Raw genomic sequence first — 20,769 nt, 5'->3', positions numbered from 1 at the left:
AGAAATCTTGAAATCAAGTTATCTTCCTAAGGTTCATAAATACACACAGTTAAAATCTCTTAATTCTGATGCAAGCACACTGAAGTATCAATAAGAATAAATGAGCAAAGACTTACTGTCCACAGTATCTGTTAGTTTATTTATCAAGACAAACTATTCCATGACCCAATATTCATGTTTCATACTTCTGGAACACAGGTCAGTGACAAACTTCCATGGAACTCAACCCAAAGAAATTCTGTGGAAAAAACACAGTGGCTTAGTTAATGACAAGCATTCTCTGCTAACACCTCACCACCCTTAAGGTCACATAAGGTCTACTCCTGCTACTGGAGCCTACACTTGGCTCACTCACCTTTTGCCCAAGAGAAAATCATTTCAGGCAGCCTGGGCTCCAGGTTCACTCTCTGCCAAGGTCCCTGACCATCCTAACCAGTTTTGGGTATATGACACCTTACTCTGACTTCTTTCCATTCACCAAATTCTGCCTTTTTCCTCCCTCTCAAGTCCACTCTCCTCCATTCCCTTCTCACATCCACATACTGTTCTGAAAAGCAGCAGCCAGTCTGTTCTAAAGAGTATTTCTATCTTTGTCTCCAAATCTTTTTTTCTTACTGTTTTTAAACACAATCAGCTTCTCATTTAAAAAAAAAAAAAAAAAAGGTAAAACTAACAAGTATTTAAAAATTAGCCCGTTAACATCTGATTACGAAATGCATACACACTGTGGTAACTATGAAAATGTCAAAGTTATAAGAAAACCAGCACTTAAGATGCAATACAGAACCATTAATATTTTCTTGATCTTTTTATTTTTACCTTCAGTCTTTTTTCTTCCCTGTGTAATTTTTACTAAACATAAAACACCCTTGGAGCACCTGGATGGCACAGTTAAGCATCCAACTCTTGGTTTCAGCTCAGGTCATGATCTCACAGTTGGTGAGTTTCAGCCCTGCATCAGGCTGTGCGCTGACACTGTGGAGCCTGCTTGTGATTCTCTTTCTCCCCATCTCTCTCTGCCCCTCTCCCACTCACACTGTGTCTCAAACTTAAAAAAAAAAAAAAAAAAAGCATACCCTTTATATAAAATATTTTCTATTATATAGTAATCTCATGTTACTTTGTGAATAGCATTTCTAATGGACATAATATAGTCCATAGTATGAGAAAAATCATAATTCCTTATCAATTTTCCAACCTTTAGAAATAAAGTTCTTCTTATTTTTTCTATCGTAAGTTATATGGTAGATACTTCATACATACATCCAACTGATTTCAGATAGTTCCTTTAAGATAAATAACTACAGGGGTGCCTGGGTCGCTCAGCTGAGTAAGCGTCAGACTCTTGATTTCAGCTCAGGTCATGATCTCACAGTTTGTGAAATCAAGCCCTGTGAAGGGCTCTACACTGAATTCTCTCTCTCCTCTCTCTCTGCCCTTCCCCCACTCTCTCTCTCTCAAAAAATAAACTTAAAAATTAGCTACAGCAACCAACACTAATAAAACAAGAAAAACACACAAAACGGCAGGAAATATCATGGACTTCTTTTCCTTGCTCTTGCCCCACCCCATCCTTGGTGCAGCACAATGTGCTCAGGAGGAAACTGACAATTCCTGGCTCTTCCCTCAGGACAGATGGTAAAGAATAAAAATCGCTTACAACATTCTGACTTGTTTGAGAGCTTCCCAAGGGACTTTTCTCTAACTTGCCTATCTCAGAACACCGGAACTGTGTGGCATACTTGAGATATCAGACTGCAAGCTGCTGAAAGTTGTGGTGGGTCCCAGGACACAAGAGCTACAGAGGACCTTCAGGCTCACAGGCACCTATGGGCAAGAGACTATGGGCAGAGGAATAAAACAGAACAGCTAACACTCTATACAGGAAACAGGATGAGACTCTTAGAGAAATTAACACTTAAAAAGCAACTGAGTATATACAAGAACTGGAACAAAAATGCATGCATACAAGCGCGCGCACACACACACACTCAAGAAAGATGTATCTCCAGAAAAAGTGAGACAACCCTGAGCCTTTATGCCGGGTTGTTTAGTGAAGATCTTCCCCTGCATGGAGGTAATCCACAAAGATGGGGAGGGAGTGGCTATTATTCAAATGCCCTAATTTCAACAAAAGACATACAAAGAAAGGGAAATATGGTCTATTCAAAAGACAAAATAAATTTTCAAAAACTGACACTAAAGAAATACAAGCCTCTAACTAAAAAGACTTTAAAACAACAGTCTTAAATACTGCTCAATGAGCTAAAGGAGAACTTGGACAACTAAATGAAATCAGGAAAATGATATACAAACAAAATATCAACAGAAAAATTGTTTAAAAAAATCAAAATTATGGTCCACAAAAACACAGTAACTGAAGTGAAAAAAATCTCTAAGGGGTTTAACAGCAGACTCAGACAAAAGAATCAGCAAACTTGAAGAAAGTTCATTTGAATTATTGAGTCTGGGAGGAGCACAAAGGAAAGAAAATGAACAACAAATCTTACGGGACCTGTGGGACATCATCACAAACATCAATATATGCATTATGGAACTCCCAGAAAAGCAAAGAGCAAAAGGCTTATTTATAGAAATAATGGCCAAAAACTTCCCAAATTTGAGGCAAGAAATGAATATACAAACACAAGAAGTTACTTGGAAGTAGGATAAACTCAAAGAAGCCCACATCAAGACACTATAATCACGCTCTCAAATCCAAAGACAATGGATCTTAAAAGCAGCAAGAGAAAATCGATTCATCACCTACATCACCTCTGTAAGATTATCAGTGGATTTTTCAGCAGAAACCTTGCAGGTCAGAAGGTTGTCAGATGATATATTTAAAGTGCTCACAAAAAAGTCAACCAAAAAACAGTATCTAGCAAAACTGTCCTTCAAAAATGAGGATGAAATTAAGACACTCCTCGATAAACAAAAAAGCTAAAGTATCAGGAGTTCCTCACTAGACTTGCAATGGGAGTTCTCCAAGTTGAAACAAAAGTATACTAAAGAGTAACTTGAAGCCATGTGAAAATATAAAGTTCTCTGGTAAAGGTAAATATATAGACAAATATAAACCAGCATCACTGTAATTGTTTCAGAACTCTTAAGTTTGTAGGATTTAAAAAACAAAAAGCATGAAAAAACCATAAATCTATGTTAACGAGTATGCTATATATAATTTGTGACTAATAAAGTGGGGGAGGAGAGTTGTTAAAGAGTAAAATTTTTATTTGCGATTGAAAATATCAGTCTGAAATAGATTGTCATTTTTTTTTTTCCAAATATATTTACTGGGGTGCCTGAGTGGCTCATTCGGTTAAGCGTCCGACTTTGACTCGGGTCATGATCTCATGGGTGTGGGTTCGAGCCCCGCATCAGGCTCTGTGCTGACAGCTTAGAGCCTGGATGGAGCCTGCTTCTGTCGCTCTTCCCCCTCCCACTTGCACTCTGTCTCGGTCTCTCGCTCTCAAAAATAAACATTAAAAAAAAAATTTTATTTATTTATTTTGAGAGAAAGACCAAAAGCATGCATGAGCGAGGGAGTGGCAGAGAGGGAAGAAGAGAGAAAATCCCAAGCAGGCTCCACACTGCCCGCACAGAACCCAACACAAGGTTCAAACCCATGAACTGTGAGATGATGACCTGAGCCAAAATCAATAACCGGAATCTTAGCTGACTGAGCCACTCAGGTGCCCCAGATTACTGTAATTTTAGCATGTCCTAGAAAATACCAAAGGTAACCACAAAGAAAATATCTATAGAATTTACACAAAAGGAAAACGAAAAGGGAATCAAAACATGTCACTACAAAGAAAAAAAAAACAAAAAAACAAAAAAAAAACTAAATGCAAAAGCATTGAGAGGAAAGGAAGGACAAAAAAGCTGTTCTACAGAAACAATAAAATGGCAAAAGTCTTTCCCTACTGGTAATCATCCTAAATATAAATGGTTTAAACTTCCCAAATGATACAGAGTGGCAGAATAAATAAAAAACAGGATCCAATCATATGCTGTCTACAGGAGATTCACTTTAAATCTAAGGACACCAAACAGTTCTAAAGTGAAAGGATAGAAAAAGATATTCCATACAAAATAATAATCAAGAGAACAAGAGTGGCTGTACTATCATCACACAAAACTTTAAGTCAAAAGTTACAAGGGACAAAAACATTATATAAAGAAGGGTCAATTTACCAAGAAGACAGAACAATTACATATGCACCAAACACCAGACCTTTCAAATATATAAAGCAAAACACTAACAGGTTGATGGGAGAAACAGCTCCATAGTAATGTAATATCCCACTTTCAGTACAGTAGTCCCCGCCCCTTATCCACTGGGGACACATTCCAAGACCTCCACTGGCTACATTCTAAAACCTGCAGTGGATGCCTGAAAACATGGATAGTACTGAAACCTGTACATACTATGCTTTTTCCTAGATATACATCCCTATGACAGTTTAAATTATAAATTAAGCACAGGAAGAGACTAACAAAATAGGACTTTCCTAATTGTTAACAGTAGACTGTAAAAAAATTTATTTAACTGTGGTCTCTCTCAAAATATCTTACTGTACCATACTCATCCTTCTTGTGATGTAAGATGATAAAACACCTACCAGATGAGGTAAAGGGAGATGAATGACATAGGAACTGTGGCATAGCATTAAGCTACTACTGACCTTCTGACAATATTTCAGGAGCAGGATCATCTAAAGGACCACAGTTAACCACAGGTAACTGAAATGGCCGAAAGTAAAACCATGGATAAATGGGAACTACTGTAATGGCTAAAGAACTAGACACAAGATTATTAAGACAAGAGGACTTGAACAACACTACACACCAGGTGGACCTGACAGGTACAGAACAGAACATGCTACCTAACACCACCACAAAACACAATTTTCTCAAGTGCAGACACTGTCCAGGATAGACCATATGTTAAACCACAAAACAAGACTTAATAGATTTAAAAGGCTGAAATTATACAAACTGTCTTTTCTGATCACAATGGACTGAAACTAGAAATGAATCCAAGAAGGAAAATTAAAAAAACCCACAAAAATGCTGAAATTAAACATGTTCTTTTTATAATTTTTTTTTTAATGTTTATTTATTTTTGAGCGAGACAGAGGGCAAGTGGGTTAGGGGCAGGGAGAGAGGGAGACACAGAATCAGAAGCAGGCTCCAGGCTCTGAGCTGTCAGCACAGAGCCCAACGCAGGGCTCGAACTCACGAACTGTGAGATCATGACCTGAGCCGAAGTCAGACGTAAGCTGAAGTCGGACGCTCAACCTACTGAGCCACCCACACACCCCTAAACGTGTTCTTTTTAACAACCAATGGGTCAAAGAGATCACAAGGAAAATCTTGAAAGATTTCAAATCAACGACCTAAGTTTAACACCTTAAAAACCTAGAAAAACTAAACTCAAGGCTAGAAAGGAAATAGTAAAAATTACAATAATATAGATAAATCAACAAAATCAAAAGCCAGTTATTTGCAAAGATCAACAATACTGGCAAACCTTTAGGCTAAGAAAAAAAAAAAAAAGGGAGAAGACCCAGATAACTAAAAACAGAAATGAAAGGGAACATTACAACTGATTTCACAGAAATAAAAAGGACTGTAAAACAATGCTATAAAACAACTCCGTTGACCAATTAGACAACTTACATGAAACAGATTAATTCCTAAAATATAAATCAGGAAGAAACAGATAATATTAAACAGACCTATAACTAGTAAGGACTTTCTAATAAAGAAAAATCCAGAATCAGATGGCTTCACAGGTGAATTCTATCAAACCCTTAAAGAATTTACACCAATCCTCCTCAAGCTCCTTCCCAAAAGAAGAAGAAGAGGAGGAGGAGGAGGAGGAGGAGGAGGAGGTTGTTTTAACATCTTAAACATTTCTGGGTGGGGAGACTGCCCCCTACTATGTTTTCCTAACCATTTCCTATGTTTCCTCTTGTGAAAACATGATTGATAATTTCATTAAATATAAAACATTCTAGAAGGCCAGCATTACCCCAACACCAAAGCCAGACTAATATATAATACAAGAAAACTACAGAATATCCCTGATGAATATAGATGCAAAACCCTTAACAAAATACTAGCAAACAGAATTCAACAACTCATTAGAAGGATTTTACAACATGAGGAAGTGGAATTTATTCTTGATGATTCAACACACTACAATCAATGTAATATACCACAGAAGCAAACAAAAACCACACATCATCTGAATGGAGAAAACTCAACTGAAAAATCTGATACCTTTTCATGATAAATACACTCAACAAAATACCTAGTAATAAATCTAACCAAGGAGGTGAAAGACCTACACTCTAAAAACTAAGACACTGATGAAAGAAATTGAATGGAAAGATATACCATACTAATGGATTCAAGACTTAATAAACATTGTTAAAATGTCCATACTGCCCAGAGCAGTCTAGAGATTCAATGCAATCTCTATCAAAATGCCAAGAGCATTTTTCACAGAACTAGAGCAAATAATCGTAAAATGTATGTGGAACCACAAAGACCCTGAATAACCAAAGAAAGAGAAAGAACAAAGCTAGAGTTACCAATTCCAAATTTCAAAATATCTTACACAGCAACAGTAATCAAAACAGTATAGTACTGGCACAAAAACTGACACACAGATCAATGGAACAGAGTAGAGCCCAGAAATAAATCCACACTTATATGGTCAATTAATCTACATGACAAAGGAGGCAAGTACATATGGGGGAAAACACAATCTCTTCAATAAATGGTGCTGGGAAAACTGGACCACTTTCTTATACCATACACAAAAATAAATTCAAAATGGATTAAAGACCTAAATGTGAGACCTGAGACCATAAAATTCCTAGAAGAAAGCATAGAAAGTAATCTCTTGGATGTCAGCCTTAGCAACATATTTATGGACATGTCTCCTCAGAGAAGGGAAACAAAACCGAAAATAAACTATTTGGACTATACCAAAATACAAAGCTTTTGCACAGCAAAAGAATGAATCAACAAAATGAAAAGGCAACCTACTGAATGGAAGAAGATATCTGTACACTATCTGATAAGGGGTTAATATCCAAAGCATATAAAAAACGTGTACAATTCAACACCAAAAAACCCCCAAATAATCCAATTAAAAATAGACAGAAGACCTGAACATTTTTTCCAAAGACAAACAAGGCCAACAGATAAGTGAAAAGATGTTCAGTATCACTAATCATTAGGGAAATGCAAAACAAAACCACAATGAGATATCACTTCACACCAGTCAGAATGCTAGTATCAAAAAACCAGGGGATAACAAGTGTTAGCAAGGATGTGGAGAAAAGAAAACTCTGGTACACTGTTGGTGGGAATGTAAATTGGTGCAACCACTGTGGAAAATAGTACAGAGATTTTTCAAAAAGTTAAAAATTGAATTACCATATGATCCAGTAATTCCACTACTGGGTACACACACACACACACACACACACACACACACACACACACTTCTTACTCAGCCATAAAACAGAATGAGATCTTGCCAACTGCAACAATATGAATGAATCTACAGGATATTATGCTAAGGGAAGCAAGTCAGGAAACAAACACACAGAAGCAGATGTAAGGGGGGAGGGTAATAGGGAGATGGGTAAAACAAGTGAAAGGTTTTAAGAGGTACATACTTCCACTTACAAAACAAGTCATGCAAATGAAAATTAACAGTACAGGGAAACAAATAATAAATCAGGAACAAATACAAACTACCACAACATAATAAAAGCCATATATGGAAAGGCCACAGCTAATATCATACTTAACTGGTCAAAGCCTGAAAGCTTTTTCTCTAAGATCAAGAAAAAGATAAGGATGCCTATTCTTACCACTTCTATTCAGTAAAGAACTGGAAGGGCTAGCCAAACCAAGTAAGCAAGAGAAAAGAAAGAAGACATCCAAATTGATAAGGAAAAAGTAAAACTATCTGTTTGCAGATGACCTGGTCTTATATGTAGAAAACCCTAAAGATTCCACAGGAAAAAAAAAAAAAGAAAAAGAAAAAGGTACTTAGAATAAACTAACTGAGCAAAGTTGCAGGATACAAAATCAACACACAACAGTCAGTTGTGTTTCTATCTACTAACAATGAATAATCATAAAAACATTAAGAAAACAATTCCAATTATAAAAGCATCCAAAAAAATAAAATACACAGGAATACTTAACCAAAAATGCAAAAGACCTATACATTGAAACTACAAAACACTGCTGAAAAAAAATTACAGATACAAATAAATGGAAAGGCATATCATGTTCATGAAGTGGAATACTTATAATTGCTAAGATGTCCAAAGTGAGCTACATATGTAATGCAATCCCTACCTCAACAGCATTTTTGCAGAAGTAGAAAAATCCACCCTAAAATTCAGAGAGACTATAAAGGGACCCTGAATAACCAAAACAATCTCTGATTTCAAAACTTACTATAAAACTACAGTAATTAAAATAGTGTGGTACTAACGTAAATATAAACCAATGCAACAGAACAGAGCCTAAAATAAACCCTCACATATACAGTCCAAAAATTACCAACAAAGGTACCAAGACCATCCACTTGGGAAAGGACCGTCTTCTCAACAAACACTATTGGGAAACTGGATAGTCACAAAAAATAAAGAAGTTGGACCCTTTTTGAATCTCTTATCTCAAAATTAACTCAAATGAATCAAAGACCTAAAGGTAAAAGCTAAAACTATAAAACCTGTAAGAAAACATTAGAGAAGCTTCAAGACACTGGAACTTATAAGAAAACATGACAGGGGCACCTATGTGGCTCAGTCGGTTAAGTGTCCGACTTTGGTTCAGGTCATGATCTTGCAGTTCATGGGTTCAAGCCCTGCACTGGGCTCTGTCCTGACAGCTCAGAGCCTGGAGCCTGCTTTGGATTCTGTGTCTCCCTCTCTCTCTGCCCCACCCTACTTGCACTCTGTCTCTCAAAAATGAATAAACAGTAAAAAAGAAAAAAAAAAAAATTTAAAAAAAGAAAACATAACAGAAGCTTCATGACATTGAATTTGGCAGATTTCTTGGATAGGACACCAAAAGCACAGGCAACAAAAATAAAAATTACATAAATTAGACCCCAACAAAATTTTAAATGTCTGTGCAAAGAACACAATCAACAAAGTGAAAGCAATCTTTAGAACGGGAGAAAATACTTTCAAATCATGTATCTGACAAGAGTTTGAAGAACTACAACTCAGCAACAATAAACCCCAATCTGATTAAATGGGGGAAGAACCTGATTAGCCATTTCTACAGAGGGCGTACAAATGGTCAACAAGCATGAGAAAAGATGCTCAACATCATTAACCATTAGGGAAATAAACATGAAAATCAAAATCCAGTACCACCTCACATCCATTAGGATGGCTACTGGGGGGGGAGGGAGGGGAACAGAAAACAAGTACTGGCAAGGTATGTAGTGAAACTGAAACCCTCCTGCACTGTCGACTGAGTATAAAATGGTGCAGCTGCCATATTAAACGGTATAGTGGTTCCTTACAATAAAGATAGAACTACTATATGATCCAACAATTCTACTTCTGGGTACCTACTCCAAAGTATCAAAAAGAGGGAATTTAAAGGGGTATTTACATACATCACAGCAACATTATTTACAATCATCAGAAGGTGGAAGCAATCCAAATGTCCACCAAAGGTGAATGAAAAAGCAAAATGTGATATATACATACCATGGGATGTTATTTAGCCTTAAAGAGGAAAGAAATTCCGACACATACCAAAACAGATGAATTTTGAGGACATTATATTAAGTAAAATAAGCCAATCACAAAAAGACAAATACTGTATGTTTCCACTTAAATAAAGTACCTAGAGTAGTCAAATTCAGAGACAGTAAGTAGAGTGGTGGCTGCCAGGGAATGGGGGGAATGGAGAGTAGTTCAATGGGTAATTGTGCAAGATGAAGAGTTCTGGAGATTGGTTGTACAACAATGTGAAGGTACTTAACAATCTGTATTTTACCACAATTTTTAAAAAATTTTAAACAGTAACTTCAAACAGCTATATTACCTTTACATTCCAAAATCACTTTGCACTCTGAAAGATACCAGCCTTCTTCATCTCCTCAAAATCTTTCATGGAATCATAATTTCTGTAGAAATCTGCATACGCCTTCTTTCTTGGTTCGGCCACAGCAAACTAAAACGTAACATATCCCATTAGGGCTTATTTTTTAAATCATTAGAAACAATATCCAAAGACAACACAAATCATAATGTTTGTGTTCGTTCACCTTTAACTTGAACTCTGTATTTCCTAAGACAAAGGTTGGAAGCACTGACACAGATGGAAAGGAAGAGCCTCATGGAAACTACTCAGCAAGAGGGGCCTTCCTTGCTTGGGGACAGATTACTCCTTTTGTTGGGTGTGAGTGTGTACACTGGTAATAGCCAAATGAAGATACCCAGAAAGCTAAAAGGTTTTAGGGAGAAGACAGCTGCCTTCCCTCCAGCAAAACCCAAATATCCCCACAGCTGACACATGCTAAAATATTCTGGTTCAATTTAAATTACATTAATTTCAAAGGAGTCAGATCAATTCAGTACCCACCTGCCTCTAAATGGCACAAGAAGCTTTCTATCTGGTAAGAACAGTTCCAGGTAATTTACACTTCAACATCATTTAAGCCCTTAGAATAGATATTGAACTGTTTTACAGATGAGGTATTGGAACTCAGAATTTAAGTAACCTGATTAAAGTCTAGGAAGAAGCACTAGTTGGTAGATGGGTCAGCCAGGATTCAAACCCAGGTCTTTCATTTGGCAAAGGTTTTATTTTCCACAAAACATTACCTACTGGATTTCAATGCATGGGTTATATAATACAAAATCAAATCCCATCCTGCATAAAAAAAAAACAGTAAAAATTCGTCAAGTGCCAAACTACATCCATTAAGGTATTGCAGACATACACAGAATCATGACACTTGGTATGAATATGGTAAGAGCCCTTTACTTGACAAGTTTGACTGCCTCACCTCCTATCTAAATTCCCAACTATTTTCTTCCAGGGAGACCAAGAGGCAGGAGTCCCAATGCAACCCTCTGAATGCCAGCCCATTACCCAGAAGATAACTGAGCATTTCTTGTTAGAACAAGAAAAATATTTTTCCTTTTAAAAACATGGTATGCTAGGGGCGCATGGGTGGCTCAGGTGGTTGAGCGTCCAACTTTGGCTCAGGTCGTGATGGCATGGCTGGTGAGTTCAAGTCCCGCATCAGGCTCTGTGCTGACACCTCAGAGCCTGGAGCCTCCTTCAGATTCTGTGTCTCCCTCTCTCTCTACCCCTCCCCTGCTCGCACTCTGTCTTTCTCTCTCAAAAATAAACATTAAAAAAAATTTTTTTTAATGTATAAATAAAAATAAAAACATCGTACACTAAGGCAGACAAAAATAAAGTAAAAGGCTCAGTGAACCCAAAAAATAACAGCAAATGGGTGTTACAGCTCTACCTAAATTGTTTTGTTTTGTTACACTTGAACTAGACTCTTTTTAGGTCAAAAATCTGGTAGTCAAAAAAAAAACTATTAATTTAGATCCACTACACCATGAGTTACTTGAAAGCCATAAAATCTATATCTGAGGCCTTACACAAAATAAGCTAATACCTGAAAATTTAGAACAAGCCTAATTTATATAACAGTAATTGCTCTACCTACAGGGGAAAATCCCTTCAGGATAAGTCTTGTCTCAAAATCTAACCCATATTCATGAATTTTGGCTTAGCAGATTAACTTAACCAAAAATGATTTACTGGTGGGCAACTTCATGTAAAAAGCATAAAAGCTGATTAAAATTGTGAGTATAAGTCAAACTAAGAATGAAGGCCAAATCAACAAAGCAATCTACACTAACTGGACAGGGGAAATGAAGGAAGCGAGCATCTACCAAGAGAATCAAGTTTACACCTGCCTTAATTCTTTAATAAGAATTTGGATTCCTCAGTGCTTTGGGAACTTTCCATCCAATCAAACACTAACTGTACACAAACATTGACTAATCTACCAAGCAAACTTTAAAACTTTTCATTCAGAATAGATGGACCATGGGTCTGCCATGGTCCCAGCTCTTAATTTAGAAGAGACACAACCTAAAGCAAGTACTATTTAAAATACAATGTGCCCAGGGGCACCTGGGTGGCTCAGTCGGTTGAGCGTCTGACTTTGGCTCAGGTCATGATCTGGCGGTCTGTGAGTTCAAGCCCCACGTCAGGCTATGTGCTGACAGCTCGGAGCCTGGAGATTGCCTCAGATTCTGTGTCTCCCTCTCTCTCTGCCCCTCCCCTGCTCATGCTATGTCTCTCTCTCTCTCTGTCAAAAATAAACAAACATTAAAAAAAATTTTTAAAAAAAATACAATGTGCCCAATACTGTAAAAAACAGTCTGGTACCAAGTGACTGAGAACCTAGCAAAGCACAACCAACGCATCTGGAGGAATAGGCTGCAATTCCATAAAGGAACATTTGAGAATCTTGAGGATAAACTGGAATTTGTCACGCGGTGAGATGAAGACATTACTGTTGTATACAAACTCATGGGAGAAAGCAGAATTGGGTAACAGCAACTACTTACAAAGGGCTGGAGAACAGGGTGTAGTAGGACTGCTGGAAAGAGGATGAAAAGGCAGAAAGGACTAATCAGAAAGTATCTTAAAATCAAAACTAAGTTTCAGCAAATCATCCTTGATCCATTAGTAAGCAATGAAACCAATTTAGAAGATTGCAGCCAGTAGTTAATATATTTACTACAGAGCAAAAATTTGAAAGCCACTGCACACTGGGCATTCAGGAACCCAATGACACAACAGATCTATTCTGGGTTTTTTTTTTCTTTAAGTTTATTTACTTATTTTGAGAGACAGCAAGCAATGCAAGCAGTTGAGAGTGAGAGAGAGAGGGAGAGAATTCCAAGCACTAACAGTGTGGAGCCTGACATGGGGCTCAAACTGTGAGATCATGACCTGAGCCAAAACCAAGCGTCAGACACTTAATCAACTGAGCCACCTATGCACCCCAAACAGATCTATTCTAGAAGCCAAGGTTCAAGGCGGCAAGAATCCACACAAGTTACAAAGGCCTCAAGTTTGATAGTAACAATTAGGACACTGAGAGTGAAGAAATGAGTCCCCCAAATTTCTCTCCTTACCCCCACTTCATTTACTCATCCATCCATCCTTTTCCCACATTTATTTCATGCCCACTATATGCCAGGTAGAAAAGATCTCATGGAGCAAAGAGTTTATTTACTTTTTTGTGCTTGTCTCTTCAAAGGGGCCCAAAGCAAAGACCTCTTAGTGCTTTTCCTCAAGCTGTTCTCCCTCCCCTTAGCACTTCAAATTCACCCTTTCAAGGCACAAATTCTACCTTCTCTTTCAAAGAGCTATGATCCACAGTGTGACCCACAATATCCCTCTCTCCCACTGAAACAAAGACATCAATCAACTATCAGAGTACAGATCCCGAGTACATGGAGGACAGGGTCCTTTCTCTCCCACCTTTATTCTTCCAAACTGTATATAAGCTGCTCCAGAACAGCTCTGGGAAATGAAATGTTCTTTCATTGTTACTGTCTTGCAAGAATACCTAATTTTTTCACCTCCCCCAACTTGACTCTAACTTCTTTAAAGACACATATTTAGAGGTATATACACTTAGTATACTCCAAAGCACCTGGAACTCTATACAATCTACCACTGTACTGAATTTTAGATACTACATCTTATTCAACAGATACTTTTAAGCATCTATTTGTGGGTCAGCCAACTGACAATGGGGTGCCACTGTAAACAAAAAAAGCACCCTGCTCTAATGAGGCTCACAATATACTAAAAAATACTAGAACTAAACACTAAAATTATTAAGTACAAAGCGTTGCAAAGCTTTAATTCTCTCATGGGCCACTATGACACATGGTCATAAACACATGTAATACCATAAACATTTTTATAGAAAAAAGTTGTAAATGTAATGTGGAGACTTAGAGAAATATAAAGCATATAGAGTATGTTGGGAAAAAGGTGGCATAGGAAACACCAGGAATCTCTCCCAACCTATACAACTGCACTAGCACAATGTGTCTAGTGTAACTTTCCTGAAACTTTGGATCTCTTGAAGGCATACAACAGGCAGGTGGCCACTGTTGTTGCCCCCCCCCCCCGCCCCCGCCAGACTCTTTTTCACCTGAGCAATTTCCAGGAAACCTAAAAGGATAGAGCACCTTTCCCCCCGCCCCTTCATTTTTCTCTTTTTCAGAGCCAGACATTAAAGACTAGGACATTCAAAGCCTTCTACATATATAATTCTCAGAGAAATTGCAGAATGGATTAAAAATGACCCAACTAGGGGTGCATGGGTGGCTCAGTCAGTTAAGCATCCACCTTCAGCTCAGGCCATGATCTCACAAACCATGGGTTCAAACCCCACGTTGGGCTCTGTGCTGACAAGTCAGAGCCTAAAGCCTGCTTCATATTCTGTGTCTCCCTCTCTCTCTGCCCCTCCCCTGCTCCCGCTGTCTCTCAAAAATGAATAAACGTAAAAAAAAAATGACCCAACTATATATGCTATCTACAACAGACTCATTTCAGATCCAAAGACACAAATAGATTGAAAGGGAAAGGGTGAAAAAAGATGTCCTATGTCAACAGTAACCAAAGAGAGTGGCTATACTAATATCAGACAAGGTAGACTTCCAATCAAAAAAATTACAAGAGAGAAAGGACTTTATTTATTCATAAAAGTTTCAATAAGGCAAGAACTTATAACATTTAGAAACATTTACTCACCCAGTAACACCAGCAAAACATATAAAGCAAAAACTGACAGAAATGAAGAGAAAAATATTTCTCCAATAACAGTTAAGACTTTAATAGCCCAATCTCAATAATAGATAAAACCAGACCTAAGTAAGGAAACAGAGGACTTAACTCATGAAACCAACCCGATCTAACACCTATACAAAGAATACTCCACCCAACAACAGACAACACATTCTTCTCAATTTCACATGGGATATTTTCCAGGATAGACTAAACAGGCCACAAATTAAGTGTCAACAGATTTAAAAAGATAGATACACAAAGTATGTTCTCTGATCACAATGGGATGAAATTAAAATCAGTAACAGAAGGAAAACTGGAAAATTCACAAAACTATAAAGTTTAAGCAACAAACATTTAAACAACCAATGGATCAAAGAAGAAATCAGGAATGAAATTAGAAAATATTTAGAGACAAATGAAAATGAAAGCACAACACACCAAAACTTATGGGATACAGTGAAAGCAGAGCTAAGGGGGGAAAATTTTTAGCTATAAACACACATATTAAAAACAAGAGAGATCTCGGGGCGCCTGGGTGGCGCAGTCGGTTAAGCGTCCGACTTCAGCCAGGTCACGATCTTGCGGTCCGGGAGTTCGAGCCCCGCGTCAGGCTCTGTGCTGACAGCTCGGAGCCTGGAGCCTGTTTCCGATTCTGTGTCTCCCTCTCTCTCTGCCCCTCCCCCGTTCATGCTCTGTCTCTGTCCCAAAAATAAATAAACGTTGAAAAAAAAAAAAAAAAAAACAAGAGAGATCTCAAACCAACAACCTAACATTATAACTTACGGAACTAGGAAAAAGAACAAAATAAACCAAAAGCTAGAAGAAAGGAAATAATAAAGATTAGAGCAGAGATCAACAAAACAGAGACTAGGAAAACAAAAAAGAAAAATCAACGAGGCCAAAAAACTGGTTCCTCAAAACCATATATAAAATTGACAATCCTTTAGCAAGATGGGCAAAGAAAAAAAGAGGGAAGATTCAAATTACTAACATCAGAAATGAATACTACAGATTCTACAGAAATAAAAAGGATAATAAGAGAATAGTATGAACGACTGTATACCAACAGACTGGATAACCTATATGAAATGGATAAATTCCTATAAACACAAAACCTACCAAGACTAAATTACAAAGAAAGAAAAAATCTGAATAGAACTATAACTATTAAGGATATTGAATCAGTAATCAAAAATCTCCCAACAAAGAAAAGCCTGGACCTGATGACTTCACTGGTCAATTCTACAAAAAAAAAAAACCTAAAGAATACCAGTCCTTCTGAAATCTTTCCAAGCAACTGAAGTAGAGGAACACTAACTCACTTTATGAGACCAGCATTATACTGATACCAAAGCCAGACAAAACACAGAAAACTACAGGCCAATATCCTCCACGAACACTGATGCAAAAATCCTTGACACAATACTAGCAAATTGAATTCAGCAGCATATTAAAAAAACTGTACGCCATTACCAAGTGAAGCGTATTCCTGGAATGCATGGATGGTTCAACATACAAAATCAGTGTAATACACATTAAAAGAATAAAAGAGAAAAAAAACCACAATAATCTCAATGCAGACAACGCATTTGACAAAGTCAATACCCTTTCATGATGAAAAAAAGAACACCCCATCTAGGAACAGAATGAAATTACCTCCACATAACCCATAAGATGTCCACTGTTGTACTTCTATTCAACACAGTACTCTAAGTTCTAGGCAGAACAATTAGGCAAGAAAGAGAAATAAAAGGCATCCAAATGAGAAAGGAAGAAGCATAATCATCTGTCTACAGATGATGTATGTAGAAAACCCTAAAAATTCCACACAGAAAAAAAACTTGTTAGATAACAGCAAAGCTAGCAGGATGTAAAATGTAAGATGGTGCCACAGAAAACAGCATGGTGGTTGCTTAAAAAATTACACACAGAATTACCAAATGATCTATCAATTCCACTTCTGGATATATACTGAAAAAAATTAAAAGCAGGGTCTCGAAGAGATACCTGTAACCCATGTTCATAGAAGCATTATTCACAATAGCTAAAACATGGAAGCAACCCAAGTGTCCATCAAAGGTGAATGAATAAGCAAACTGTGGTACCAACATACCATAGAATGTTATTTGGCCTTAAAAAGAAAGGAAATTCTGACACACGCTATGACAAGGATGAAACTTGAGGATATTATGCTAAGTGAAATAAGCCAGTTACAAAAAGACAAAATAATGTAGGATTCCACTTACATGAGGTACCTAGAGCAGTCAAATTAAAACACAGAAAGCAGAACTGTTCCATGGGCTGGGAGTGGGGAAGGGATGGGTTTACTGTCAAATGGGTATAGTTTCAGTTTTACAAGATGAAACTAGGTGAATGGTAGCAATGGTCATACAACATTATAAATGTATTTAATACCACTGAATTGTACACATAAAAATGGCTACATCTTGTGTATTCTACCACAATACAAAAAAATTATTTAGAAAAACCCAAAGGGCATAATGTTAAAATTCACAGGAGACAGAGCGTTAAAATGCAGTTCTATGGCAACAAATCCATTAAGGTTACTTACCAAACAGAACTACTGCCTTCCTGACATCCCTCTGCTTTAATAAAATTATATCCTTGTGTTATGGACTGAACTGTGTCTTCCAAAACTCATGCGTTGGAATCTTAAACCTCTAATACCTCAGAATGTAACCAGATTTAGAGATGGGTCTTTAAAGAGGTAAATTAAAATGAGGTTTGTGAGTCCCAATCCAACATGACTAGCATCCTTGCAAGAGGAAATTCAAACAAAAACACAGTAGCACAGAGAACCATGTGAAGACAAAGGGAGAAACCCACCTACAAGCCAAGGAGAGAGGCTTCAAAAGAAATCCACCTTGCAGTCACACTGATCTTGGATCTCCAACCCCCAGAACACTAAATAAATTTGTTTAAGCCACCCAATTTGTTGTACTTTGTCTGGCAGCCCTTAAAAACTAATACTGCTTCCTTTAAAGTTGAAGAACAAGCTATCTAGAGAATATGAGGTATTTTCCTGCCGCACTGAGGTAGGGGAAGGGAGAACATTAAAGAGGGAGTTTCTTTAAAAGCCTCAGAACTACTTATGAAAATAAAATACATTTTCAAATTTAAAACACATTTTCTGGACCATAGGCACAAAGTAGAAATCAAACATACAAACCTTATAGAAAGCTGCAACCCCCAGGGAAACAGCGAACGCTCCGACAATATGAAATCGCAGGCGCTTGGCCAGAAGGCCTCGCATCTGAGGTTTCGCCAAAGCACCGGAAGTCATGGTAGTTATTCTCCTTCAAAGATAAAATAATAATAAAAACAACTCTGAGAACATAAAAAGATATCTAAGGGATCCTTACAATAACGCACTTTAATACCAAGAGGGGCACAGGCATGATCCCTCCCACAAAGCCTAAGGTGTTTAAAAGCTTAGTCTGCTTCATGGTCGCACGCTGAACGACGACCCTAAACAAACCAGATCATTGCGGCCCAACAACAGAAAGCAGGGAGTATAAACTACAAACAAAATTATCTCGACCCCAGGAAAGATAAGCAGTGGCTCTAGACTGACAAGTGCAAACGCATTTAAAGCGTTTACTCTCGTGCGAACTATCAGCCCATAATTCCCACTTCTTTGACGAGAAAACTGGGGCACACGAAGGAGACTTTTCCAAGGTCACGCGGTGAAAGATTTAAACTCGGGCAGGAGCCCAGCCGTGACCTCCAGGGCCCACCCAGTGACCGCTGCGCGGCCCCACAGACCTTCCGCCAAGGCGGCCGGGGCGCTGGGAGGCTGCCGGACGCCCACCTTCCACCCCCTCCCAGTTCCACCAGGCACGGCAACCCTTTTCCATCTTCCCGAGAGTGGAATCACCAACGTTACCACGCAGCGAGCACCGACCTCGCGCCGACGCAGCTGGCTGTTTCCCCTACGTAGCCCCTTAGCCTCAAGACCGCCTGAAGAAGAAACCGCCCCTCCCTTTGCACAGGTGAAAACGCTGGGGCCAAATGAAATGACCTAACCAAGGTCACACTAACTGGAGGAAAAACACAGCAGAGACCAGGTCCGGGCCGGCCGCCTTAGAAGCCCAGCTGCCTCCTCCAGACCCCTGCAGCCCAGTCGGCCCCCGGGGGCGCTGGCGGTCAGCCCGCGCGACCCTCCAGAGGCCGCGGCGGGGGCGTGCAGGGGTCGAGCCAGCGAGAAGTTAGAAGCTCCTGACCGCAGAGATGCAAGCGCAACTCAACTCCAGGGCAGAGCGAGAGCAGGCAACGGGATGCGGCAGTTATGAGAGCTCAGACGACAACAACACTCACCTCAACACCAACCTGAAACCCAACGTCCTTCCTAACTGATACAGAAATGGACGACGGTCCAGCTGAGCGCAGGCGCAGAAGCAGCGGAGAGGACCCAGCGACGGTAGCCGGAAGAGTTCAAAAGACCTCCAGCGCTCCTCCAGCCGCTCACGGCTGAAGTTCAAGGGTGTGGTTCGTTTCTTCCCTGTGGGACGTTAGACTAAACACCTGACCTTCTGAGTTGGTTTTCTTAGTAAATTGGAGATTTTATTCTTACTCATATACATAGTTGGTATGAATTTATTAGAGAATACAAAGATAGTTAATATGTGAATATTTTAAAATGTACCTTACAAATACAGAACAAATCATTCTGGGCCCATGGAGTGCGCGAACCGTGTGCACAAACTGCCATTTACATTACAACTACCCTCAGGTGAATAATCGTTTGGTTTGGGTAAAGGGTGAATAAGATAGCCAAGTTCTAGGACCTCAGAGCCCTGCTGATGAGACAGACATAAACAGATTTACATTAATCCCAAGTGGAGGGCACTTCCACAGAGACATGACCCAATGAAACAATTACCCTCCTGACAGAGCTAATACAAGGAATATTTGTGTGGGGTTTTTAGTAAAAGACATGTATCTTTTTAATGTTTATTTTTCAGAGAGAGAGAGACCCAATGGGGGAGGAGCAAAGAGACAGGGGGCAGAGGATCCGAAGTGGGCTCTGTGCTGAGAGTAGAGAGCCTGATGGAGGGTTTGAATTCGGCAACTGGGAGATCATGTCCTGAGCTGAAGTCGGCTACATAATTGATTGAGCCACCCAGGCACCCCAAGAGACAAATATCTTAAAGGAAGACAACTGGAAGTTTATGGAAAGTGATGTGTAGGGGTAATGTGCTTGTGCCTTAGGGGTGTCAAGCTTGGTTTTTATTAAAACAACCTTGATTTACAGTGTTCTTTAAGTCAACTCAGCAAGCACTGTGGAAGATACACTAGGATACAAAATATACATGATATAGATTAAACATATATTGATTGAGCATTTACTATATACCAGGCTCTGCTATATAGTAGGACAAATCTTCAAGGAGGTACATTCTTGTCAGGGACTCTTTGTTCTCAACAGACACTCTATAGAGAGACCTTTCAGCCATATAGAAAAGATGCTAATTGAGGGCCAAAGTGGGTTTGTACCTCAGTAACACTCTTTTCAGACCTCTTGTCAACCATCTACCCCACTAAAAATCTTTACAAGGGTTTTCCCAGGCTGTAACCTGTTCCTATTTTCTTTCCATCCACACTCCCACAACTGGCCCAGAGAGAAAACAGTAAATTTCAGAATTTACAGGGATTGCTGTGTATTGAATACTCAGGGAAGGCTTCAGGGAAGTCATGGAAGAAATGGAAATGGAGCTGAAACTCAGTCTAATGGAGAAGCCTAGATAAGTGGAGAAATCTAAGAGACAAAATTGGTCAGAAGACTATGGCAAAGACAGACACACTCAGGGAACAGAGCTTAGCCTGGAT

At 38.8% G+C, this 20,769-nt stretch overlaps 2 protein-coding genes across 2 annotated transcripts in view; both read right to left on the bottom strand.

Annotated features, from left to right (window-relative positions):
* Window positions 1–112: 112 nt before the first annotated feature.
* On the bottom strand, window positions 113–19,328 carry LOC124519000 (cytochrome c oxidase subunit 6C). The gene is made up of 4 exons (XM_047088881.1): window positions 19,258–19,328; window positions 18,110–18,236; window positions 10,114–10,242; window positions 113–238 (listed from the first exon to the last, which is right to left on the bottom strand). The coding sequence occupies exons 2-3, from the start codon at window positions 18,221–18,223 to the stop codon at window positions 10,129–10,131; spliced, it is 228 nt and encodes a 75-aa protein (XP_046944837.1). The 5' UTR covers window positions 18,224–18,236; window positions 19,258–19,328; the 3' UTR covers window positions 113–238; window positions 10,114–10,128.
* Window positions 18,620–20,769, bottom strand: part of RGS22 (regulator of G protein signaling 22) — a 173,534-nt gene continuing 171,384 nt past the window's right edge. The window contains exons 33-35 of the mRNA XM_047088840.1: window positions 19,277–19,441; window positions 18,982–19,158; window positions 18,620–18,900 (exon numbers count right to left, since the gene is read on the bottom strand). Coding sequence (XP_046944796.1) covers window positions 18,620–18,900; window positions 18,982–19,158; window positions 19,277–19,441 — 623 coding nt within the window. The remainder of the gene's footprint in view (window positions 18,901–18,981; window positions 19,159–19,276; window positions 19,442–20,769) is intronic.

Source organism: Lynx rufus, unplaced genomic scaffold (genome assembly GCF_022079265.1).
Source record: "Lynx rufus isolate CCGP_SWC_20201006 ecotype Redwood Valley unplaced genomic scaffold, mLynRuf1.p SCAF_26, whole genome shotgun sequence".
In the NCBI taxonomy this organism is placed as follows: Eukaryota; Metazoa; Chordata; class Mammalia; order Carnivora; family Felidae; genus Lynx; species Lynx rufus.
This window is presented reverse-complemented; position numbering and strand designations above follow the sequence as displayed.